General features: G+C 50.9%; 1 protein-coding gene and 1 long non-coding RNA gene across 5 annotated transcripts in view; one reads left to right on the forward strand and one right to left on the reverse strand.

Annotated features, from left to right (window-relative positions):
- Nucleotides 1-25,963, reverse strand: part of FARS2 (phenylalanyl-tRNA synthetase 2, mitochondrial) — a 289,117-nt gene that overhangs the window by 84,285 nt on the left and 178,869 nt on the right. For all 4 annotated transcript variants that reach the window (XR_014062414.1, XR_014062413.1, XM_081521167.1 and 1 more), the window contains one exon: nucleotides 19,157-19,308. Coding sequence is in view for 2 of the 4 variants with exons in the window: in XM_081521167.1 (XP_081377293.1) it covers nucleotides 19,157-19,308 (152 nt within the window). In the remaining 2 variants the exon portion in view is untranslated. The remainder of the gene's footprint in view (nucleotides 1-19,156; nucleotides 19,309-25,963) is intronic.
- LOC145517865 (uncharacterized) lies at nucleotides 18,224-24,876 on the forward strand. Its single transcript, XR_014062416.1, has 6 exons — nucleotides 18,224-18,861; nucleotides 20,445-20,533; nucleotides 20,914-21,343; nucleotides 21,551-21,853; nucleotides 22,232-22,305; nucleotides 22,534-24,876. It is a non-coding gene; the product is annotated as an uncharacterized LOC145517865 (long non-coding RNA).

Raw genomic sequence — 25,963 nt, forward strand, 5'->3', positions numbered from 1 at the left:
TGGAATGGGATGAGGGTGAAGACCCTCCTGGATAAAACAGTAGCTCCCTGTACCCTTCCAACTGTGGGTGAGGAACACAGCAAACCAAACCAAACCAAAGAACATCAGGATCCGTGTCTTCACTGTGCGATGCCTATGTCTCAGATTCGCCAGTGCTGACCACAAGTAGAGGACACGTGATACAGAAATCAGAGGGGATCGATCAAAGTGCTGAAGTGCCTTGCCTCTCCCGAGGCATCTCTGCTGAACGTGTTTACAGGCGCCAGGAACACCATACCAAGTTTAGTAAACAGATTCATAATCCAACCCCGCCCAGGTATTCTTCTTAAAAGACTTCCTCTTTCCTAGAGCAGAGGCACCCTGGAAAGGGTGGGGTAGACAGGGAGACAGAAGACCCCACCTCGACTTCAGAGCCAGGAAGTGGGTTCTCAGGGTCCGGGGACGTTTCCAGGGTCACCCGGCTGGTGATGGCTGGGCCCCTGCAGCCAGACGTGTCCGTCCCTAACCTAAGTCTCCTCGTGACGCTGTAGCCTCCATATGAAGGGCGGCAGGGGACACGTTCTGAGGACAGCGAGAGGCATCCAGCAACTCCGAGAAAACCTTCTATACCATGTCTCCCCGCCACTACTCTATACGAGAACTCACCCTCATCTCAATCCACCAAACCCCGAGGCTTCCGTTTAAAACAGGTGGACCTGGGCACAGGACAGCCTCCTTGCAACAACCTATTCCCGACCCTCCATCAGCTGGTGCGCAAAAAACATGCAAAGATGCCTCACGCTTTGAATGAAGTGTGAATAGATCAAAGACCACGGGGCACTAAAAATGGGAGCCCAGAAAAGGCTCTTTGTGGCACTGTGCGGTTTGTTAATCCTACAGCCGACGATAATGTATGAGGCCAGGCAATTAATTCCAATATTTCACACGTGCTGATTTTTTAAAGCACCAGATCAATTCTATGCAGGCCCCTGTGCCAGACGCACATTTGCCAAGACAAAGGGCCGATCTGACAGGACCAAATCCCCCCAGGGTCTCAGGGCCCCTCTGACTTGAAAGCCTCCGGACTCGCCAGCTTCCCTTCTGCTGCAGGTTCACGCCCGTGGAGGAGACGTCAAGAGGATGGTGAAGCAGGCATATGACCGCCTGGCCCTGAACAAAAGGTGCGTCTGCCGTCTGGCGGGGACCCTGGTCCCACGGGGATGGACCGGCAGAGCGGGCAGGAGCGCAGAGGCCGTGTGGGGACCCCGGGCGAAGCCTGGTCTGCCCTGCTCCTCCCCTGGGACTTCTATTGGCTTCACACGCTTCTCCAAGGTGACATTCAAATCAACCCCACAGCTCAGGTTCCTTTGCTTGTGGCCCTAATTGAATAAATGTAACATAGCAACAGATGCACTGGCCCAGAGCCTTGGCCAGATTCCCCCTTGGACATTAACAGCCCATTCTAGCTGTTTCAGCTGTGCCTGCGAGCAGGGAGGGGCACCCGGGGCATCCTCCCGTCTCCATGTGTATAGTAAGTGTATATATGTGGTATAGAGGGCATCCCCCTGTCTACATGTGTATAGTATGTGGATATATGTGGTATAGAGGGCATCCCCCTGTCTACATGTGTATAGTATGTATATATATGTGGTATAGAGGGCATCCCCCATCTCCATGTGTATAGTATGTGTATATATGTGGTATAGAGGGCATCCCCCATCTCCATGTGTATAGTATGTGTATATATGTGGTATAGAGGGCAGCCCCCCGTCTCCATGTGTATAGTATGTGTATATATGTGGTATAGAGGGCAGCCCCCCGTCTCCATGTGTATAGTATGTGTATATATGTGGTATAGAGGGCATCCCCCCGTCTCCATGTGTATAGTATGTATATATATGTGGTATAGAGGGCAGCCCCCGTCTCCATGTGTATAGTATGTATATATATGTGGTACAGAGGGCAGCCCCCCGTCTCCATGTGTATAGTATGTGTATATATGTGGTATAGAGGGCAGCCCCCGTCTCCATGTGTATAGTATGTGTATATATGTGGTATAGAGGGCATCCCCCCGTCTCCATGTGTATAGTATGTATATATATGTGGTATAGAGGGCAGCCCCCGTCTCCATGTGTATAGTATGTATATATATGTGGTATAGAGGGCAGCCCCCCGTCTCCATGTGTATAGTATGTATATATATGTGGTATAGAGGGCAGCCCCCGTCTCCATGTGTATAGTATGTATATATATGTGGTATAGAGGGCAGCCCCCCGTCTCCATGTGTATAGTATGTGTATATATGTGGTATAGAGGGCATCCCCCGTCTCCATGTGTATAGTATGTGTATATATGTGGTATAGAGGGCATCCCCCCGTCTACATGTGTATAGTATGTATATATATGTGGTATAGAGGGCAGCCCCCCATCTACACCAGAGCAGAATGACTGCCCTCCGCTGCTTCAGTGGCTGTTAATATTTACTCATGGGTGAAAAGTCTGCAGGAGAATCTGAGAAGAATTGAAGCGTCTTCGAAGGTGGGAAGGGTACCTTAGCCAAGTCGGTTTTTAATGCAAAGATGTTCAGAAAGGGGCTGTTCTGTGCCTAAACATACACGGCTTCAGAATCCTAAGAGGTGAGTCAGCAGAGAGTTTGTTGAGTCTGTTTTCATTAAGATGACCTGAGTTTGCAGCTATTCCCATTGGTAAACATATTCAGGGAACCAGTCACTAAAATAAACCTGCCATTCATTTGAGCTTCTTTCCGTCCTTTTGCAGAGGGTAAAAAATTTTAAAACTGTATCATTACCTCCTGGGAGTAGGCATGCAGGTTATCACGTGAGCAAGCCGTTGACGCTGGGTTTAAAACTGGAAGATCAGACCCTGGCGCCTCCAAGCTCCTCTCTGGGGAGGACACCGCCCGGCGAGGGTGCTTTCAAGGGACTCACGGGGCTGAACAGCCAAGATCACAGGGGCCAGCCTGCTGACATCCAGCCAGCCATCTGAGAGCAGGGCGAACAGGGACCAGCGCGCACGACCGGCCCCTCTCAGGGGAGGGAAGGCTCTGCTGTGAGCACAGGGCTGCGGGCTCCTGTCTCGCTGGCAGACAGGGACAACCCTCTCCTCCCAGGCGCGGCCCCGCGCTCAGACTCTCGCTGTAAAGAAGGTTTCTGCTCCTCCCCGTGTGCGTGTTTTCATTATACGTTCTTCACATGTTCTTTTTTAAATTAGTTTTTTATTTGGGCCATTTTTTTTTTAAGTTTTTTTATTGAATTTGTTACAATATTGCTTCTGTTTCATGGGTTTTTTTGTTTTTTGGCCATGAGGCATGTGGGATCTTAGCTTCCCGAAACCACACCCCCTGCACTGGAGGGCCAAGTCTTAACCGTCGGACCCCAGGGAAGCCCCTCATCGCACATTCTCGAGAGTCTAGGAACTTGTCCCCACCCAGCAAGCACTGGGGCTCACAGACCTCCTCCCGCCTGGACAGACCGCACATGGTCCTCGCCTTCGCAGTGACCCTGCCACCCGCCGGTCCTCGCCACCTCTTGCTACGCTTTCCTTTCACAGGCAGAATCGTTCCAAGTCTTTGACTTCCCTTCTCAGGCCCCTGGGTCCCTTGTCAGACTAACAAAGCCCAGGTTCAACTACTGCGCGGGCTGGAGAGTCTGCACCTAGCGGTCCACGCTGGAAACTGACCCCTGGCCACCAGGACGCAGGGCGAGAAGGGGGTTTAGCAGCCCGCAGGCCTGTCTGCTGCCAGGACAAACGCTCTCACTGGAGCCAGCCGGTCGTCTCGCCTTAGTGTGGCAGGGTGCCCCACGGTCATCGCCAACGCTGCCCCAAAGAGCGGGCATGTGTTCAGCGGCAGGGAGGATGGGGGTGAACGGAGGTCAACATCCCTACCCGGGGCACGAGCCTATGCAACAGCCCTCAGCCTGGGCATTTCAGCGCCTGGGTGAGATTTTCCCTTCTTACCTTCCTCTTCTGCCCCTCTGATCTCACATCTTGCCTCTAATCACAGCTCAGAGGGAACACATGTAAGGTAATTACTCCTGAGCGAGCTGTGGAAGAGCTCATTGATTAGAAATCATTTTCAGAGGGAATGCTGTAACACAAGAGTTTTGATCAAAGCTGGATTATTACTTCGGTTCTTTGTCTTACCCACATACACTTGCTCCCTACTCCTAGAAGAAAATTTGTGTGTGCATGAAGGTAGAATCATAAGGGAGCTGAGAGTTCTTAGAGTAGAGCTATTTGTTTCTTTCATTAGTCTAGAATAAATATTTCCCTAAAAAGCCACTCATCAAGCCTTTTTCCCCTGAAGCCCATGCTCTGAGCCCATAATAGCATTTCCTTCAGCACCACCTCCCTGGAAGGAAGTCAAGCTCAGGTTGAGACGCTTCGTGCTGCAGGGCGAGACCCAAGCAGGGTCAGAGTGAATGCACCTGTCCAGGCTGCTGAGAGTGCTGAGAGCGAGTATCGAGAGGGTGCAGAGAGCCCTCTGAAGACGTGACTGGGCCCTGGGGGGCTCGGGGTAGCCAATGCGTTTACCCACGGGCCCATCTTCCTGTGCTGGCCTCTTCAATGACGAGCACCTTCATGGTCCAGTGCATTCACAAACTGCCTTCTTTCAAGTGGTTCACAACTGTGCAAATTTACTCTCTTATCTCGCCCTGGAAGGCAGGCATCCAAGGTCAGCAACAGAAGCCGGAGGAAGGTGCAAAGGAGGAAGTTCTATTTTTTTTTTTTTTTTTTTTTACATTTAAAAAGCCTTTTTCGTTCTTCCTGAGGTGCTAGGTTAGATTCTACATGCAGCGGCAAAGGCAGGATATATTACAAATCAACTCTCAGTGACTGCTTTACATGGGGCAGGAATGACTTCAGATATCCCAAAAGGCTTTTAAAGTGAAAATACTTTGTTCAGAGTAAGAATTTTATCTTGGAGTAAACCATCCTTAGCCCTTACTCCGATTAATCAGAAAGCTTAAACAACAGACAAATGATTTTTAAAAAAGTCATATGAGGGATTTATGTGATTCAGAAGCATATTATACATGGATTGTCCTGGATCAATTATAGCTCAAGCTTTAGCCTATACTGTTCTTCATTTACAGTTTTCTATACATGTCTCAAGTATGTATTTTATATATATGTGTGTTATAATCCGGGCTTCCCTAGTGGCTCAGACAGTAAAGAATCAGGCTGCAAAGCAAGAGACCCGGGTTCGATCCCTAGGTCAGGAAGATCCCCTGGAGGAGGGCATGGCAACCCACTCCAGTATCCTTGCCTGGAGAATCCCATGGACAGAGGAGCCTGGCGGGCTACAGCCATGGGGTTACAAACAGTCGGACATGACTGAACTGACTTAGCATGCACGCTTCACGGTGGGGAGGGGGAGAGATGGCCAACACCCAGATTTGATTTGTTTTTTCTGCAAGATATGAAGCAATGCAAGAGCTGCTGTGTCTCCTTTAAGTCCTGCCATAACCACCCAATGGAGAAGGCAATGGCACCCCACTCCAGTACTCTTGCCTGGAAAATCCCATGGACGGAGGAGCCTGGTAGGCTACAGTCCATGGGGTCGCTAAGAGTCAGAGACGACTGAGCGACTTCACTTTCACTTTTCCCTTTCATGCACTGGAGAAGGAAATGGCAACCCACTCCAGTATTCTTGCCTGGACAATCCTAGGGACGGCGGAGCCTGGTGAGCTGCCGTCTATGGGGTCGCACAGAGTTGGACACGACTGAAGCGACTTAGCATGACCACCCAACAGCTGTGTGACCTCAGGCCAATGACTTAAACTCTCCAAGCCTCAACCCTCCCACTGTACCAGCATATAAAACGGCAGCTCATACAGAACAGGTACTCAGTAACCCCTGCATCTGCATGCACATGCACGTGCACCCACACACACACATACACTCTCACTCTAATTAAATTGCCCACGTAGGGTTATAGGCAGAACAGACTTGAAAGACACATGGTCATGTAAAAGCTCAACATTATCTTGGGGATATAACCTTTAAAAACTCAGTCCAAGATTGAAGCGGATAGCAGTAAAATGGAGCATGACTTTTTTTTTTTTTAAAGGATTATTCAGAAACCCACCAGATGATTTGACAGTTGATTAGAGACCAGTTACCCGAGGGAAGTACGTGACCCTTTGGCACTCTGCTCAGAACAAGGGGAAGAAATCAAGTCAGGCTTCAGAAACCCCTGTGTAGCCCGACGCCCAGCCCACAGAAGCAGACAGGCAGCTGCAGACAGCAGGGCAGGCGCCGACCACGGTAGTGATGGTGAGTGACAGGCTGGTCCTCAGAGACCCTGCCTGACGGTCAGTGAAAGCCACAAGTCCACAGACACCTTCTCAAGGCCCTACACCTCACGAGCACCATACTCACTGACCCATCTGCAAATAAAGAGCCAGACGTCCAGTAAAGAAGAGAGGGAAGGTAGGTCTGATACCCAATTTACAACATAACGTGGCCTTTCCCAGGCACCCCAGAGCTTCCTACAGGCATTTGTGCAAATGGCCAGTTCACTCTACCTAAGCCAGAAGAACCAACCTACTGTGCATTCCTGGAAGTCCCCAAAGACACTCCGAATAGACCTGATGGGATTCCCAGGTGAGAACAAACCTTCACGAGTGCTCTAAATGCAGAATACAAACATGATGATGTTTCATATGCAAATTCCAAATAATGACTGAGAACAAGCGCGTGTGCCATAGGATGATATACCCACAACAGGACGGGAGATACACCCAGACAGAGCGCCAGCCCCTGGGAACACATCTGCAGCCACACAGAAGGCTGAAGGTCATGTGTTAAAATTAAAAATTCAATCATTTTGCTTTTGTAAAAAAACACTGGATGTGCTTCTATGAACTTCCTTTCAATCGTAGACTTTTATGTTGCTGCTTTCAACGTAGATTTATGACACCAGGTTTTTAGCTGATGAACCAGTGGCTTGTCCAGATAAGAGAGAAGGCAGGTAAGAATGCAGGTGAGAACACAGGGTGTCCGTCCGTTAACGGGGCACACTCCCTAGAGAGACGTTGTGAGGAAGCAGGGTTTCATCCCGCGGTGCACGGCTCCACAGGCAGCCTCACCACTGCACGTGCTGCCCAGGGAGGCCCCCACGCCCCCCCGTGCCCTCGGGGCCCTGCATGAGTCGCCCGTTCACGCCGCAGGGATTTTTATAAATTGGTGTAACAATAGACATCTAAAATAGACATCTAATGGTTGATGTGCTCTGCAGACTACTTTATCATGAAATAGATTTTAAAACACCAGTAGAGGATGGCAGAATGGTGCCACCTCCTAAAAATGACCAGTCTCCCTTGTTTCGTGAACACTGAAAGCAACGATCTTTCAGTCATCGACACCACCGGATCGGCTGTGCTGAATTCCAAATCAGAAAACAAAGTGTTGGAATGAAGACTCTACAGGGTCCACTTCTGGCCTGAATCTCACCTGAGTAACACAGACGCCGGGCCTGCTCCACAGTGGAACTCTCATCAGATACTGCTTTACAACAGATGCGCTGGCTGCAAGGTCCGGCATTTCTTCCCATTTCCTCTATCAACAACATCACACTGCCTACATCCTAGAGCATTTGTTGTGCTCAGAAAAAAAAAAAGTATACTGCAACTTCTTACGGTGTTAAAAAAACTCCTTCTCAGATCTCAAAGCCCATCACACGTTTTTTTCTTTCATAGTATCGTCAACTTTCTTTCCTGGTCTTCCAATCCAAAACAACTAGACCTTAAGAAAGCAGCTTTGTCGTTGATTTTCATCAAGCAACTAGGTATCTCTTATGCGCGTGAGCCTAACTGCACACAGAACACAACACACACGCTTTCCAACGGGAAGCTGCGCCGTCTTGCTCTGTAGTCAGCACTTCCTTTCGATGACAGTGAGTTTCTCCCAGAAGGAGACCCAGCACCAGGGTTTTGGCACCGCCGCCAACAGTGGTTAGTGCTGCACAGGCGTGTGCCAGCCCCGCGAAAGAACCTGTAAGGCAGGGTCTGACGGTAATTCCATTCTAAAGACAAACTCAGAGAGAGAGAGCAACTGGAAGTCCCACTGGTGACAAAGCCAAGCCCTGAACTCCAGGCGGCCGTGAGGGCCGGCGCGCTGCCCCGCGAGGCCTGCCGGCCCCTGTGACACCCGGTCCTCTCCTCCTGGGATGCTGCCACATCGGGCACCCGCTGCGGGCCGATCGAACTCCAGGGACCATGAGCGGTCTCAGGAGGGCAAGTGACGCCCATCAGGGATGTTTAAACCTGCTTCTCCACCAAACACTCCCATGGGATATTTAACAGAAACGGCTGCCTTCTCTTCACTGGGGGATGGGCGGAGAGGCTGATTTTAAAAACATAATGCAAAGGCCCAACTGATACACAAACATAAAACTTTAAAATTATTAATACCGCTTCTTTCAAACTTGAGTGTTCAACTTTACTGATGATAAAGCAGCAAAACCTCCTTCTAACTATAATTATTAGCCGCTCAAGGCAGCATATCAACAGATCATAATAGCTATTTTTCACAGTTGCTTATGAGAGTGTCAGCACGACTGAATGTAATTTTAATTAAACAAATCTGCCGTTATGAGTACAATAACTGCCTTGCCATTTTTACATTATGGCATGAGCTAAAAGAAAAAAAAAATCCCCCTTGTATTGCAATAAGCAGAAAACCTATTAGTAAGCAAAAGTATTGTTAAAAATAGTTAAACAGTATGATTACAATATATCAATGTGTAAACTGGGTCCTACATTACAGAGTCGGACTTTGCCCTATACCTGGTCCAGCCACTGGCCAAGCAGAGCAACCTGTAGGGGGACGTCCAGGCAGGAAGGGGGCTCCATGCCCGGCGTGGGGCGTGAGGGAGGGGTCACCACCGCCCCTGGGGGAACCCGCTGGAACCTCTAAGACACGTTTGTTTCCTGAGCCACACTTGCTCTGCTTTGAAGGTTGGAGGGACCTGGAATTTTGGTTTCCTACTAACTGTTAGGATTTTTCCCATCTTGAATATCTGTATTGATCTCCTTCACTTAAACAAGGCCAAGAATAGCTTCTGTTCAGCCTAGGCTTCTAGAGGGCTTGATCTGCTTAATACCGCCAGGTATATTCCTGCGGCAGACGTGAGGTGACATGATTTGGGATTCATATTTAAATAGGTTTTCTTGCCGGAGGAATCCTGAAAGGGAGAGGCTCAATATTATAGGTATCCATTGATTGAATCTAGGTCAAAAAAATCGCCTCCTAAATATAACCGAGTCTTCTCCGTTTTCCCTGCCATACGTGCCTCCCACTTCCCTCCTCGCGTCCGCTCACTGTGGGGCGGACGGCTGTTTCTGGTTTGGGAGGTGGGTGGAGGTGTGCGGTGTTACGCTGGATTGCACCCTGTCCCCCAGGTGGACCCGCTGCCCTCCGGAGGAGGCCACCCCCACAGGGGGTGCGCAGACCCCTGCTGCACAGAGGCACCCGGAAGTGCATGAGACCTTAAGGAGTGTTTCCTTCTGGTGCCATTTCAAAAAGTGCTGATCAAAGTATCATTTAAATTCTAAATCCTGCTCATATGCTTAGGTCCTAGTTTTCAGGCCATACTCTTTCCTGAGCTGAACACACTGACTGCACCCCTTTAAACGAACCTGAGGAGGCTGTGTTGGGAGGACCACCCGGCGCCGGGAGGCGGGGTGCTAACCACCATGTCCCTACAGCCTCTGCTTTCGGAGCGCCTGGAGCAGGTCCTCCAGCGGCTCCACTCAATCCTTTAAGTGAACCAAGCAGGGAAGGAAGACAAACAGGGGGATGACGGAAAAGGGAAACTTCCTGCAGCACTGCTTCAGAGGGGACGGCCAGACGCAAGCGCCGAAGGCCAGGGCCAGGAGGCGGAGCACTGCCCCCTGGGTCTCTGTAGTCCGTCCACCCTCGGCCCCTGGGTCTCTAGTCCGTCCATCCTCGGCCCTGGGTCTCTGTAGTCCGTCCACCCTCGGCCCCTGGGTCTCTGTAGTCCGTCCACCCTCGGCCCCTGGGTCTCTAGTCCGTCCACCCTCGGCCCCTGGGTCTCTGTAGTCCGTCCACCCTCGGCCCCTGGGTCTCTGTAGTCCGTCCACCCTCGGCCCCTGGGTCTCTGTAGTCCGTCCACCCTCGGCCCCTGGGTCTCTGTAGTCCGTCCACCCTCGGCCCCTGGGTCTCTGTAGTCCGTCCACCCTCGGCCCCTGGGTCTCTGTAGTCCGTCCACCCTCGGCCCCTGGGTCTCTGTAGTCCGTCCACCCTCGGCCCCTGGGTCTCTGTAGTCCGTCCACCCTCGGCCCCTGGGTCTCTGTAGTCCGTCCACCCTCGGCCCCTGGGTCTCTGTAGTCCGTCCACCCTCGGCCCCTGGGTCTCTGTAGTCCGTCCACCCTCGGCCCCTGGGTCTCTGTAGTCCGTCCACCCTCGGCCCCTGGGTCTCTGTAGTCCGTCCACCCTCGGCCCCTGGGTCTCTGTAGTCCGTCCACCCTCGGCCCCTGGGTCTCTGTAGTCCGTCCACCCTCGGCCCCTGGGTCTCTGTAGTCCGTCCACCCTCGGCCCCTGGGTCTCTGTAGTCCGTCCACCCTCGGCCCCTGGGTCTCTGTAGTCCGTCCACCCTCGGCCCCTGGGTCTCTGTAGTCCGTCCACCCTCGGCCCCTGGGTCTCTGTAGTCCGTCCACCCTCGGCCCCTGGGTCTCTGTAGTCCGTCCACCCTCGGCCCCTGGGTCTCTCTGTAGTCCGTCCACCCTCGGCCCCTGGGTCTCTGTAGTCCGTCCACCCTCGGCCCCTGGGTCTCTGTAGTCCGTCCACCCTCGGCCCCTGGGTCTCTGTAGTCCGTCCACCCTCGGCCCCTGGGTCTCTGTAGTCCGTCCACCCTCGGCCCCTGGGTCTCTGTAGTCCGTCCGCCCTCGGCCCCTGGGTCTCTGTAGTCCGTCCGCCCTCGGCCCCTGGGTCTCTCTGTAGTCCGTCCACCCTCAGCCCCCTGGGAAAGGGGGCCAGTCACTCCTGTCACCCTGGACAGGACGATGTGGGGCCGCACGCTTAGGGAGCCCCACTCTCAGACGGTGGGAAGCTTCTCCACCTTCCCTGAGCAGACAGCTTTTCTCTTCACGGCACCTTCCTTCATAGATGTTCCTTGTTCCTCGCGTTAGGCAAACAGACATACACATGAACCCGCCCTAATCGGACTCCTTGAATTTCTCTCCTGCCTTGTGATTGCTCCTCTTCCAATCAGAAGAGGGGTTTCCTAGGTAACCGTGGATAATCTGCATATGTCTAACACCCCCCATCAGCTTCCTGATCCTGGGAGCTCAGAGTTTCAAATATATTTTATACAGGATATGCCCAACCTTCTTCACAAAACTCCCCCCACCCCCCACTTTCTTTCCTTCCTTTTCTCCCTCTGAACATTTGGTCCAAACCACACTATTTTTAAACCAGTGGTTTACTCACATCCCAACTTACTGCAGCCTAATTCTTGTTTCTATATAGCAATCCGCACCCCACGTTTCTCTCCTGTAAGAGAAGAAGCATCGTAACTGAGAGGTAAGGTTCTGGTCATTTAACCAGAAAATGTTACCAACTGGGGAGTGTTTTTGGTCTATGTGGAAAGAGGTGTCAGTTATATCCTGAAAAAAAAATATAACATAGAGATTTTCTTTCTTCTTCTTTATGGTGAATCAATTTCATCAAAATTTCTTAATTGAGTACTCTGTTCTAAATGCCAAAGAGAGTAGAAAGTTCAAGACCTAGCGCTTGACACTGATTTACAGTGCAAGGATGGAAAAATATATAAATATAAGGCCATGGAGCGGTTGCTAAAACAGAAGAATGTGTTAGAAATGCTCCTTCTACTATAACCATAGAATTTCAAAAGTTGCACACTGGTTGCATTACTAGACAGACAATCCAGGAGAAATTACCATATTTAATAAATGCTAGGATAAGAGATGGGTTTCCCTGGTGGCTCAGTCAGTAAAGAATCCTCCTGCAATGAGGGAGGCCTGGGTTCGATCCTTGGGTCGGGAAGAGCCCCTGGAGGAGGGCATGGTAACCCACTCCTGTATTCTTGCCTGGAGAATCCCCATGGACAGAGGAGCCTGGAGGGCTACAGTTCACGTGGTCACAAAGAGTCAGACACAACTGAGCGACTACGCACAGCACAAGGTAAGAGAATCTTCCACTAAACCTGTGTGCACGTCTAGACCACAGCTGTCATCTCCGGTACAGATATTTCACCTGCCTAATTTCCAAGACAAGCTTCCTTCCTCATCTTACTATTGCCACTTCCTTTCGGGAGCAGGTGAGGACTATGAACGGTGGCCACATCTCCATCTCCATCTCTCAAACACAGACTCACTTCTGTGAAGTGTTCTTTCTCCTCTGAGAAATACTACACGTGAGACATCCTATAAAAGTTCTGGAAGGCAACTGGCATTCTGTGGATTTTGTCCTCATCTCTGAATTGTGCACGCGTGGAAAAGATGTCCGTGTAAACGAGACTTAGGACCGACCCAGAATCCCCGGCCCTTGTTTGCTGTGTTCAGGTCAGTTCAGTTCAGTCGCTCAGTCGTGTCCGACTCTTTGTGACCCCATGAACCGCAGCACGCCAGGTCTCCCTGTCCATCACCAACTCCTGGAGTCCACTCAAACCCATGTCCATTGAGTCAGCGATGCCATCCAACCATCTCATCCTCTGTCATCCCCTTCTCCGCCTGCCCTCAATCTTTCCCAGCATCTGGGTCTTTTCCAATGAGTCAACTCTTCGCATGAGGTGGCCAAAGTATTGGAGTTTCAGCTTCAGCATCAGTCCTTCCAATGAACACTCAGGACTGATCTCCTTTAGGATGGAATGGTTGGATCTCCTTGCAGTCCAAGGGACTCTCAAGAGTCTTCTCCAACACCACAGTTAAAAGCATCAATTTTTTGGCGCTCAGCTTTTCTTTATAGTCCAACTCTCACATCCATACATGACTACTGGAAAAACCATAGCCTTGACTGGACAGACCTTTATTGACAAAGTAATGTCTCTGCTTTTAAATATGCTGTCTAGGTCGGTCATAACTTTTCTTCCAAGGAGTAAGCGTCTTTTAATTTCATGGCTGCAGTCACCATCTGCAGTGATTTTGGAGCCCCCCAAAATAAAGTCAGCCACTGTTTCCACTGTTTCCCCATCTATTTGCCATGAATTGATGGGACTGGATGCCATGATCTTAGTTTTCTGAACGTTGAGCTTTAAGCCAACTTTTTTCAGTCTCCTCTTTCCCTTTCATCAAGAGGCTCTTTAGTTCTTCTTCACTTTCTGCCATAAGGATGGTGTCATCTGCATATCTGAGGTTCTTGATATTTCTCCCGGCAATCTTGATTCCAGCTCGTGCTTCCTCCAGCCCAGCGTTTCTCATGATGTACTCTGCATATAAGTTAAATAAGCAGGGTGACAATATACAGCCTTGACGGACTCCTTTTCCTATCTGGAACCAGTCTGTTGTTCCATGTCCAGTTCTAACTGTTGCTTCCTGACCTGCATACAGGTTTCTCAAGAGGCAGGTCAGATGGTCTGAGATTCCCATCTCTTTCAGAATTTTCCACAGTTTATTGTTTGCTGTGTTACCTGAAGGGAGAAGACCAGGGCAGGACATGGGGGAGGCTCTCTGTGTGGCCGGTGGGGAGACTGGGCTCAGCCAGAGGTGACAAGCATGACGACACCAGTGGGGCAGGGTGGGGGACCCGCTGTGCACAAGCCCAGAACACGCAGGGCACCACGGGGCTCCACGGCTCGATGGTGAGCCGGCCGGGGCCACACTGGCAGTCACCGCCACGTTCAGTGGAGTGAGCTGGTTTGTGAACACGCATGGGACACCCTCTGGGGCTTCCAGAACACCCCGAGGGGGCTCTGCTGGAGACAGAGATGCGTGTGAGCAGGTGCGTGGTGATTGCGGGGGTGGCGGGACTGAAGCCCCTTCGCTCCAAGCCCCAGCGTCTGCCTCGTCCTCTCGTCACAAGAGGCCCCGTGATGGGGACGCCCCCGCCTGCACCGCGCAGCCTTGGGGCGCCCTTGTCTCCTTCCGGGACTCTCAGGACATTCTACCTTGCTCTCTGCTCACTAGACCCTGATCAAATTCTCTCAATGATAACACCTCCTCTGACTCCAAACTACACCTGAATAAATGATTGCGGTGAAGCTGTGGACTACTAAAACGAAGCAAAACAGAGACGGAAGCTCCCACAAAGACCGGCTGCGCCCCCGGGGTGTTATAACCCCACCATTCCCCGTGTCCCCTTACGCCTTGCATCTCAGATTCTGCCCCGTTCTGGACTCAGAGCCAGACTCCCCTTCTGAGAGGGGGACCCGCAGGAGCCCTTGGCCAGCAGCTCCCAGCAGAACACGCAGACAATCCTGCGAGGCCTCTGCCCCAACATCTGGGGCTCCCACCGCAGGAGGAGCCTCCACGCTCCCCCAGGCCAGCCTGAGCTGGGCTCCCCTCCACTCTTGGCTGATGGCTATTCCAAAGCCCGGCTCCTGTGTGACCGCCTGTCTGCCCTGCTGCACGCCTCCACCTGCTCCTGACTGCCAGGCCCGCTACCAACATCCCTAAAGGCAGACGCCCAGACGGCGGGTACCACTGGGCCCACCTGTGCACATCACCGGTCCTTCCCCCTGGAGGGCCCCTCCGCCCGTAGGTGGCTTCCCTCGGCCTTCTTTGGTGCATCCTTCTGACTGCTGCTTGAGCCTCAGATTGACCAAGTTGAGGAAAACAAGTCGCCAGGAGACACTGGACAGCTGCCTGGAACCGCCCTCGCCGACAGGTCTCGGCCCCGCCCGGGGTGACACTGGAGTCCAGAGGCGCTGGGGGCACGAGAGGCTTGATGGTTTTTCAGGAGGCCAGCCAGGTGAGGCCCAGGTCTGCGGGCGTCTCTGCTGCTTGGAGATCTGAAGTTTTGACGACTGACTCAAACAGGTCTCACCTGTATATCACAGAGGCTTCCTTACAAATACAGACCCAACCGTAGAGACTCAGCTCCCAGCTCCCGACTCTCTAGTGAGGATGACGGCGTGGTGATGCTCCGTACAATTCCGGCTGCATCTGGATTCACGCGCCTCGTGGTCACTAGGACAACATCACCGACTCTGAGGACAGTGGTACACGGGGCCCGAGTCTCCGTGGGGTGTGAAAAGTGAGGTGACAGACAAGGGGACTGGCGGAGGGGGGGTGGGGGAGGGCCGACTCCCACCGCGGGCCCTGGGCATTCATTTGTGTGGCAGCTGGTGGACGGAAGTGACCTTGTGAACTGAGATAACAACTTTAAAGACCCAAATGATGGAAAGCCTTTCTCTTAACTGCCCCCCATGACGGGGGAGGGGGGAGTTCTGCTCATTCCACCCCTGCGAGCAAGACTGAGACCTCCCGTCCTCAGACATGCTGCCCTGGGTGCACGTCTTAACCTGCGTCCCTCTAATCGCTACTGTGGGTGTAGGACCAGGCACCACGAAGGGGTGTGAGGCACCCTTACCTGCATCTTGGAAAGAGGGCATTCAGTCTCCACACTTACAAAAAGGTGCACAAGGTGCCAAGCACAGACACTGCCGGAGAACTCTCTGAAAAGGGCCAACGGCAAGTTCCAAAGGAGAGAGGGGCTTCCTGGTTCGTCTGCACAAAGGCGCGGGGTGACGCGGCAGGTGGCTGGGGACGGGGCGCCGCTGTCCGGGCGCCTGACCCCTGGCCCAGCCTCCCCGGCATCCAGCAGGTGCTCGGTTCCCTCCCTACTCTGTGCACGGCTGCTCCTCTGGGGTCAGGTCAGCCTGCAGGTGAGCCCCAAGAACCTTTCTGCAAACGGTGAGGTCCTGGGGGACGCGGCGGAAGAGGGGCGTTTGGGGACTGAACTAATTGTGTTCTATAGCGTCCCCCGCTGGGGGCCAGCGGGGCCGCTCTGTGATGGCGACAGGATACACCCCTCTCGGCTGCTTTAGAAAGAAGGCTTGGGGATGGAGGGGAGGGAAGGGATCGGGGCAAAGAAATACAAGGCTAAAAATAGCTTTCTTAGAACCGCTTTCTGGGCTGTCTGAACCACAATAGACGTTCTTATACTCATGCCGCCAGCCTTGCAACAAAAGTGAGGGAAGGGCGAGCAGCCAGCGGAGTTCTAAGGCCGTCTCCTTGGCACTGCACGCTGACTCTTTCAAGGGGACGCGTCTTCTGACGAGCTCTCCCAAGATGAGCTGGAGCGGGCTTCTCACTGCTGGCCCCCCTTTAAGATGAGCTGGAGCGGGCCTCTCACTGCCACCCCTCTTTAAGTTCCGGTGACTGCACTTACTGGGCTGTGTCTCTAGAAAGATGACCAGAGATGTCAGCTCACCTGCTGGCACTGCCCGCAGCATCGCCTCGGCCTACAGCCCAGAGACCAGTCCTGTGGACGACGGAGCCCGGCCTGCCAGCATCTATGCCACTGGATGAAGTACTGGTGTTTTTTTTTTTTTTTTTTTTTCTGATTAAAATTTTACTCCTCAAGTTGCAGGAAGACCAGGCACCATTTCAGAACGACATGCTATGTGAAGCCTCATTCTCTTCTCTCTAGAATCATAGCTTCATCATTTGGACCGACCGCCAAACCCAAGCGGATTTGTTGTACTGAGGTCGTCCTCTGTCTTACGGAAACAAGATGGGTTGACTGTGGAAGTTACTGGTTGATACTCGACCACCGAGCAATTATTTTAGAACTCGGTGGTTTTCAAAGCATGTCACACAGACGGGCTCATCTTGTGTTTGCGGCAACCCCTGAAAGACTGTATCCGAGCACTCAAGTGGGCAAAGGAGGAGACTGCGGCCCAGAGTCCCAGGACCAGGTATTAGGACGAAGAGAGGCGGGAATCAGGGTGCCTGACTCCCAGCTCTTTCCGCCAGACCACACGGCCTCGCCTTCCAACGCCATAAACCACCTCTGGTCATGGAATAAAAGCTCCTCTAGGGAGTGAGGGGGGGTGGTTAGGCACCCACCAGCCACGAAGCAGTGAGCCCCCTTCCACCCCTGAGAACACTGAGGGTGGGTGGGGGGAGGCACGGGGCCCTGGGCCCCTGCAGAGTCTGCATCGGGGGGCTGGCAGGTGAAGACTAAAACGCGACCGAGCCAGCGGCCAGGGGCGAGCAGGGAGTCCCGCAGGTGGAGGAGGCCGGGCGGCCGGGGAGGAGGAGGGGAGGGGAGGACTGGGAGGAGGACGGCAGTGTCCCCGAGCTGGGTCCGACACCGTTCAGTGAGCCCCTCTGCTGAGGATGCACTTGCCTGGAAGAGGGGCCAGGCGGTTTGGGCGGCCCCCCCTGACCAGACCAACTACAGGTTCTTGAACCAACGGCGGCTCGTCCACAGCCTGCTCAGACCCCAGGAAGCAGCCTGATGTGCAGGGCTCCACCTGGCACAGGGTTCACGGTTTGCTCAGTCAGTGGGGCTGCCTCCCCCCAGAACTGGTGCTGGTATCAAAGAGAGGATGGGCTAGAAAAGCCTTGGGCTGAGGCAGCGAGGGGTGGAGATGCGAATGCGTGTTTAAATGAGGGAGGCGCTGAGATGCACAGAGTCTCTGGCCTCAGACCTGCCTTGGTCTGAGTAGCCTTCAGCCCTGACTCAGGTGTATCCTAAATAAATCCCTTTGTCCTAAAGAGTCACCATGAGGGACTCTGTCCTGACAACAAAGCAGCCTAACAACCCAGAGTTGTTTTTATAGAAGCTGAAGGTTTCCACCAAAGGGCGCTGACTTGCATTAATCGGGACTGGGGGCGTGTCTCACAAGATGACTCACAAGATACCAAAGGGAGCCCCCAGCTCAGCCCTCAACCTCCTGCGAAGAGCTGGTTCCGAGAATCCAACACATTCAAATATGACGGACAAAAAGCAATCACACGCACACCACTGATGCACCAACTAAAATACAGGGAAGGAAAAAATAGGGAAATGGCAGAAAAACTTACTGACGGGAAGTCACAGAAAAATACTGCCATTGGGTCACATGAAATTTCTGGCCAACTATTTTGCAGTGAATTTTAAAAAAACAAATGAAGCAATTTATCCAAGGAGGAAAAATCACAAAGCAGAAATGACTCTGGGAAGAGACAGGAAGAAAACAGGGAGAACTGAAATATGAGCTTGAAGAACTCAGAAAAGGTGGGTGTGGGACAGAATAACTGAATTGGAATGTGGGCAAGAAGAGACCACAGCAGACGGGGGTGGGGGAGGAGATGACGGTGGGGGGAGCACCGAAGACTACGTGGAGAGAGAGGGAGAAACAGCAGCCCGAGGCGTCGGACAGAGGAGGGATCCCCGAGGGAGGGTCAGGAGAGATCCTTGTTGATACGATTCAAGAAAACTTTCCTGAGACCCAGGAGGCAGCCAACCTTGATGAGAGAGAGACAAGGGTTCACAGAGTAGCAGGAGCAGGTCACAACCGAGAGGGATCCTGATACGATTATTAAACTTTGAAGACAAAGAATTCTTCAGGAAGAAAAGAAAAAAAGAAAAAAAAGCCTGGCCTCAGATTTCTTTATATCAGCGTCAACTTGAGAAGACAACTGAGCAACACGGGCAAGATCCTGCCCCCGGAATGGGTGAGCCCAGAACCTTCTATCCAACCGAGCTGCCAGTGAAGCACTGACAGAAACAGAGACGCAGTGCTGAACATGTAGGAGCTCAGGGAATATCGCCCCCCCAGTCCTCGAGCAAACCTCTGGACGCGCACCGAACTCCTGGGGCGCAACACAGGTCTTGGTGCGCGGTGTGTGCTTAATAAATGTTCACTGAGAGACTACCAAAACAGCGTTCCCGCCACAAACTGCTCCTTTGGCTTCATTTCCTCGGTACCCAGAATGTGAGAGGGTAAGAAATCGCTTCCCAAAACAATACCGGAAAACTCCAACATCTTTAAAACCTTCTCTTTCATATCCTTTGTTTACTAAGGCAGGAAAGATGAAAACCGCATCTTAGAAAGATTTTCAGAAAGTACTGATACAAAAGAGCTTTCTGACGTGCTGAATCAGGTCCACTATAAATTCAGATCACATTTGTCTCTTACACACTACGTTGCAGCAAAACTCTATTACATGTTCCCACATGCCATTTGTCACACAGAAACAAAAAAGGATAAGCCAGAGAGGGTTTTTTTTTTACTTACTTTGGATGTTCAAACTTGTCTATAAGATCAACTTTTTCCACCAGGTCTCCTCCAATTGTTCGGACTAAGTCATAGAAATCGTTCTCGGTGTAATTCTCACGAGGTAGCCAGAAGGAGATGTCGTTGATCACAGCAGGGTATTTGCTGAAAGGCTAATGAAACGAGAGAAGAAAAGACAGACTGATTTGCAAGTTGAATGTCAATGTTTGAGTTTTTTCATGGCAAGTTTCACTTGGGCTAGTTAGAAAATGCTGGCAAGACAATGCTTCAACACTTGAATGTTCAGGAACAAAACGAACTTAAAAGATAAGTCAATATCCGAAATTGGCAAATTCCATTATGAATATTGTAGATCCTTATCACATTCATGTGTAACGTTACCATATATTATATTTATATTGCCATTAACGTTCAATTTAGTATAAAGCAATTTGAATACATCATACTTCAGTTTTTTTTCCATTTGAAAACTAGAGGAGAAAAGTTTACATTTAATTAACAGGCAATTCATTAACTTCCTGTGATACTTTCAGGAAGCCATTTTAATAGAGAAATAAGTAAGGGTCTGTCAGAATTGATATTTCAATTAGTAATGTCATTATTTGTTAGTATTTCTAATTATTAAGGGAATACTTCTAATTGTTAATTATGTAGGGAGTTATTTTTCAAATTATGCTTCTAAGGATGTGATAGACACAAATGTAGCCTCTCCTCCATTTTATCCCACTCTTTTCCCAGTTTATTAGGGGCCACTAACTAGTTCATAATATTGGACACATATTTAAAATTAGGTATTTTTAGAAGTTACCACATTTGTTTACACAGCTTAAACACGTACATCACAAATACATATCTATATATTACTCATATATATACACACATATGGCATAGATAGTCGTCATGGAAGTCTGTAAGTTACTGCCACAATAAAAAATGTCTCCTTAAATGCTTCATTACATAACTATGAAATCTATTCAACTAAGGAAATATCTACTAAAGCTATAAATTTGTTAGAAGAACAAGTTTATAAATTGATTTATACTAAGCCTGATATCACTATAAACCCCCTGAAGAATCACTGATTAGAAAAAGTATAAAACTTTTTAAACAGAAAAACCTCTGAAGAACTAAGTACTCAGACATAAATGATCTCAACTTGCAATATCAACAAAGCTGTCACACAAAAGCATTGGTTCGGAACACACATTTCAAACGAACATAATAAAGCTACCATCCAGGTGCTCCTGACAAAGGACCACTGCTCCTGAAAATCCTCGTTTTTTTTCAGAGCCGAGACGCTGGGATAAACAATCTGCAGGCTAAGATAACGCGAGATGAAGGGAGGTGGTTGCTTACACAGTGCTTCTCCTTTGGATGGTATCCTTTTGCCACTTTTAAGGAACATGGGTATTTAGAGGAATTAGTTAAGAGGCAGGGGTTTCCAGGAATAAGCATGAAATCTCTTCCACAACAGACATGGAAGGAGGCACTGGTTTCAGGAGTCCAAGAACAACAGTCAACGTGACAACAGCCAGAATGTAAGACACTACAAAATACAGGGTTTATATTCCCGTAAATACAGGTGTTAAACCATGGAGGAAAACCCAGACCCTTGTATTGCAAACTGAGTTCACACTAACAATAGGTAGCAAGTTTAAAGCAGCGACGGCAGGTGTCTTGCGAGCTTGGCGAGTGTAGAACCCGAGGCTTTCACAGCTCCTGATGGCCGACCCTCTCTCTCGGCTCTCTTCTTGCAGGTGAACAGCTTTTCTCCCATTGGAAGCGTGTGGAAGGCAGCCTTCAGAACTGACCTGGCTGAGACACGCCCACGGGAACCATCTGATGGGGCCGAGGCTGCAGGGTCGCTGCGTCCCTGCCCAGCTGTGCCCGTCAGCACTGATGACAAGGCTGCCGTCAGGCAGAGCTGCTTCTGCACCGGGCATCTGTCTTTTCTTCCCGGCCGCGCGGAGGCTTTCTTCTTCATCTTGGAGGTTCTAGGGAAGCTGGGCCTGCCCTCATCTTGGTTTATTCTGCTCAGGACTGTGCGCTTTCACTCAGGCACTTCACACTCCATCCATGTCGGAAATTTCCAGCCACGACTCCTGCTTTTCTCCTCTGGAACCCCAACGCTCCACCTTGCGGGGCTTCTCAATCTACCTTCCGTTCCTCTTACCTGATTGATTGCAGGTTTTTAATCTTTACATATTTGTGCTCTGTCCTGGGTGAACTCTTTAGTCACAGCCTCTGAGTTACTCATTCTCCTTTCAACTGACTTCTGGTCTCATCTGTTTTGGTTTTTTTTCCTCTATTTCAGTGACTCTATTATTCACTTCTGATATTTCTAGTTTCTTTTCCCCATAAGTATTTACACTCTGTGTTTTGCCTTTTATCCAGAATTTCCTCTTCTTCGTCACCGTCTTGCTTTTACGGTTATTATCACTCCACTGATCTCTTCGAGGACACTGGGCGTGGGGGAAGGACCCCGGGGGGCTGGCGCCTCCACCGTCTCTGGAGGAGCAGCTGTGGAACCTCGAGGCGGCCTCACTGAGCTTTGCAGCCGAGCGTCAGGCTCTGGTCCTGGCCCTGCTGGGTGTGTTCACACGTCTGAGGAGACTTACCTCACAGCTTCCTCATCTCTCAGACAGAGATGGTGCCTGTGTGAGCAAACTGCAGTGGAGAAGACACGAAGTAACACTCGTGAGGCACATCCTTAATCATTTTCTCGCCCAGCTCAGCGGACGCACACCTTTGACAGCTCTCCGAGACCCCGTTGCTAAAGTGACTGGGGTAGGGGTGGTGGTGGTGGTCTAGTCGCTAAGTTGTGTCTGACTCTTGTGATCCCATGGACAGAGGAGCCTGACAGGCTACAGTCCATGGGATTCGCCAGACAAGGATACTGGAGTGGGTTGCTGGTAGGGGAAGGGCTTGTCTAAAGAGGGAGATTTTGGTTTAACAGGGCTCCCCGGCCCTGGCTGGCCCCTTGCTCCAGGCTCGCCCCTGCCAGTATGTAAAATGTCAACATCTCCACGTACCTGCTAAGGTGAAAATCTCACAGGCGCCCTTCCCATTATCCAGGATGAAGTCAACATTCTCCAGCCCCATAACGGTTCAGAAACGCCATCTATTAAGGCCACTTCACCCCGTCCACGGTAATGCAGCCTGGTGCAGCCATGATTTACTCAAGGAATTGGTTTCTATACCAACACCTCCCTCTTGACTGGACCACCCACCTGTTTCCTAGCGTTGCTCAAGGAGGGCCCAGGTTATCTTCCCCACAGGGAAGGTCTTCTGCTCTAGTCAGCGATTATTCACTCAGCCTCTGGCTTCTTCCCTTTAGGCAAAGCTAGTATGATTTTTTTTGTTGTTGTTGTTTTAAGGATTGACAGTCGTTCTAACAGGGATGGGTCAGCTCGCCACAGTTCTGGAGTTGCCAAGGAGACGTCCACTCAGCTTCCAGCCACGGCCACGTGTGGTCAAGGTTCACCCTGTGGGGTTTGCCCCACGGCCACGTGTGGTCAAGGTTCGCCCTGTGCGGTTTGCCCCACGGCCACGTGTGGTCAAGGTTCGCCCTGTGCGGTTTGCCCCACGGCCACGTGTGGTCAAGGTTCGCCCTGTGCGGTTTGCCCCACGGCCACGTGTGGTCAAGGTTCGCCCTGTGGGGTTTGCCCCTCGGCCACGTGTGGTCAAGGTTCGCCCTGTGGGGTTTGCCCCTCGGCCACGTGTGGTCAAGGTTCGCCCTGTGGGGTTTGCCCCGTGTGGTCAAGGTTCGCCCTGTGGGGTGTGCCCCACGGCCACGTGTGGTCAAGGTTCGCCCTGTGGGGTTTGCCCCAGGCTCTGCATCTCCTCCGAGAACACAGCCCTGCCCCTCGGTTTTGACGGTGATTACGTTACCAACGTGCCGCCCGTGGGTGCTGGCGCTTTCCGTGGGTCACCTCGCTGACGGACGGTGTGCTCCTGTGACGCGGCCACCTTTTCTGTTCCCACGGTGTCCACGGGGACACTGTGGCTGACAGACCTTAGCTAATGTGTTCAAGGTCAAAGAGCCCGTAAGCAGCAGAGCCAAGGTCAAACGCAAGGCCAGGCTGTGCTCTTAACCCCCATGCTTTAAGGCCTCCATTTAAAACAAGGGTTTCACAGGAAACAGCTCAGCTCTTTAGTACTGTTTCCAGAAGCAGTCTTTTCAGCCCAATTAATAACTGTGTAAATAAGACCAAAGCTAACATGTATCCCTGTGGTGCCGTCCATGACATTTCCTTTTCAAATGACTCATTTAGCTTTTCGATTAATTATCTCGACTTACAAGCACTTCCAGTCTGTTTACCGTCTATGTGATTGTGATCTTATCTAAATGAACTTAAAAACCGGTCTTTCCTATGAAATAGTATGCATTGCCAATGACTTGCCTTTACATTCAAATGGCAACCCTCACTTGAATTCCATCTACTCGTTTTGTAATAAAAAACGGCTTCTTGAATTTGGCTGCCAGGCGAGGTGTTTGACAAATTCAGGTTGTTCGAACTCACGATTCCATGCTGCCTTGATGTTTACAGATTTTGTCACTTTGTTCCAACAATTTGTTTTTGATTCTGACTTAATTTCGCCGAGAGCGCCAGGAGCAGACTGTGCTGGTCGGAGGGAGGCCCAGCTCCCACTTGGAAACTTTTGTTCTGTGATTTCACCGAGAAGCCATGTGGGATCCACCGAGTTCTAAGCTTCCGACCTTTAAGGGAGCCTCCCATGTTTGTTCCTATCTTCGGACAGAATTTCAGTTGGATGTGAAGATTCGCAGGAAACAAAAAATTTCCACAAGGAAATCACAGGGAACCACGCAACCCTTCTGGCAAATGTGGATTGGATTAATTAACCATGTTTCTAAACCATGGCTCCCAATGATCCACTGACATCCTTAAGAGCAGAAACAGGATCTGAAATCTTTTTGAATCCTCTCAGATCTACTTTCAAGCTTAGGAATTGTTTATTTGGGACTTCCCTGGTGGTCCAGCAGTTAAGAATCCGCCTGCCAATGCCAGGGACATGGGTTTGACCCCTGATCTGGGAAGATCCCACATGCCGTGGAGCAGCTAGGCCCATGTGTCACAACTATGAAGCCCCCACACCCTAGAGAAGCCACTGCAGTGAGAAGCAACTCGAGGGCTTAGAGAAGACCCTCACGCAGCAGCAAGACCCACTGCAGTCAAAATACACAAACGTATAAAAATGTAAAAATATATTTACTTAAAACACATCAAATGCTGCCAAGCATTAGAAAACCAATGGTAGGCAGGTGGGAGCACAGCACTGCATGCAGCCCACATTCTCTGCGGGACGGAGGGGCCCGGAGCACGGTGCCAGGGCCCTGCCTGAACATGATGGGTCTTCGCTTAAGAAACTAGGGGGGAAAGTCAGCTTCAGAAATCTTTGTTCAAGCGCAATTTCGTCTGTGCTTCTGGTTAAACAACTGCAGGGACAGGGGCCTGCAGCCCAGACCTCTGAGCATCAGAGGAGTGCTGACGGAGAAGACAAGTGATGAAAATAAAAAGGGCATCTTTCAGGGGAGATGAAACATTTCTAAAACTGAATGTGGAGCTGGTCACACGTCTCCATGAATGTACTAAAGACCACTGAACTGCACAGTTTTAATGGGGAAATTGTATAGTACGCAAAATACATCTCAATAAAATTGCTGTGAAGACAATAAAAATCATTATGAAGACAATAAATATATTGTTATGAATAAATAAATGCATCCGGTAAAGAAAGATGGGTCTCTAGAATGGAAAACTTCTATCTCCTATTCAGCCTCTTTATTTCATCTTCAGAACTTGTCAAAGACATCATTTCTTAAATTCACTTTTTTCCCCACTGGTTGTGGGGAGCAGGGGCTGCTCTGTCGTGATGCGTGGACTTCTCGTTGCCGGGGCTTCTCGTGCTGTGGAGCGTGGGCTTAGGGCACACGGGCTTCGCTGCTCCGAGCCACGTGGGATCTTTCCGGATCAGGGATTGAACCTGTGTATCCTTCACTGACAGGCGGATTCTTTACCACTGAGCCACCAGGGAAGACCCGTAAATCCCCTGTTTCCAGGTTAAAAGATTGAGCCTTTCCAAGGCCAGCACTACTTCTGAATTCTAGCTGGCCCTCTCAGAGAAGGTTTGCACAGTCATTTAAATCTTCCACTAAATCTCTCGTCTTATCTTCATGGTCTTACATCATCACTGTGTTTTAAGTGAGGTCACGTACAGTTTAATGATGATGACTGTTTCCAGGTAACCATGTTCACCAGGGGATGGATATTTCCCTTTCATACACCTCAGGTAAGTGAGTGGGGGCTACAGATTAAAAAAGAAAAAGACATAATGGGAAAGAGGTGTGTTAACCCTCGCCCCACATTTAACCTGAAAACAGAGTGAGCTCCAAGCACAGCCTGGCTGGCCTGCTCCCAGCGCCGGTTTCATCGCACGTCATCCCCGTCCTGCAAGTCCCCGTTCTTACAGGGCTGGATGCTGGGAGGGCCGGGGACTTGGACTTGACCTGGTTCATGCAGAGCTGGCCTCCGGACTACTCCAGTGTTCAGAGGAAAGTGAGCAAAACGGAAACTAACCTCCACCACTTGAGACATCTGACTCCCAGCGGCTGGTCCAAAACTGGAGTAAAGATCGCACTTGGGGCCTTTTGCAGAGCGGACGCCCTTGGACCGGACCTCCTTCCGCCCCTCCTCTCCCGTCCTCTCCCCGCACACGTAGGCGTTGGTATTTCTTCCCAAAGGCCAAAGAGTCAGCCCGGGGCAGACCCCCACCCTGTGTCAGAAA

Source organism: Giraffa tippelskirchi, chromosome 8 (genome assembly GCF_054371585.1).
Source record: "Giraffa tippelskirchi isolate mGirTip1 chromosome 8, T2T-mGirTip1v1.2.pri, whole genome shotgun sequence".
NCBI classification, from domain to species: Eukaryota; Metazoa; Chordata; class Mammalia; order Artiodactyla; family Giraffidae; genus Giraffa; species Giraffa tippelskirchi.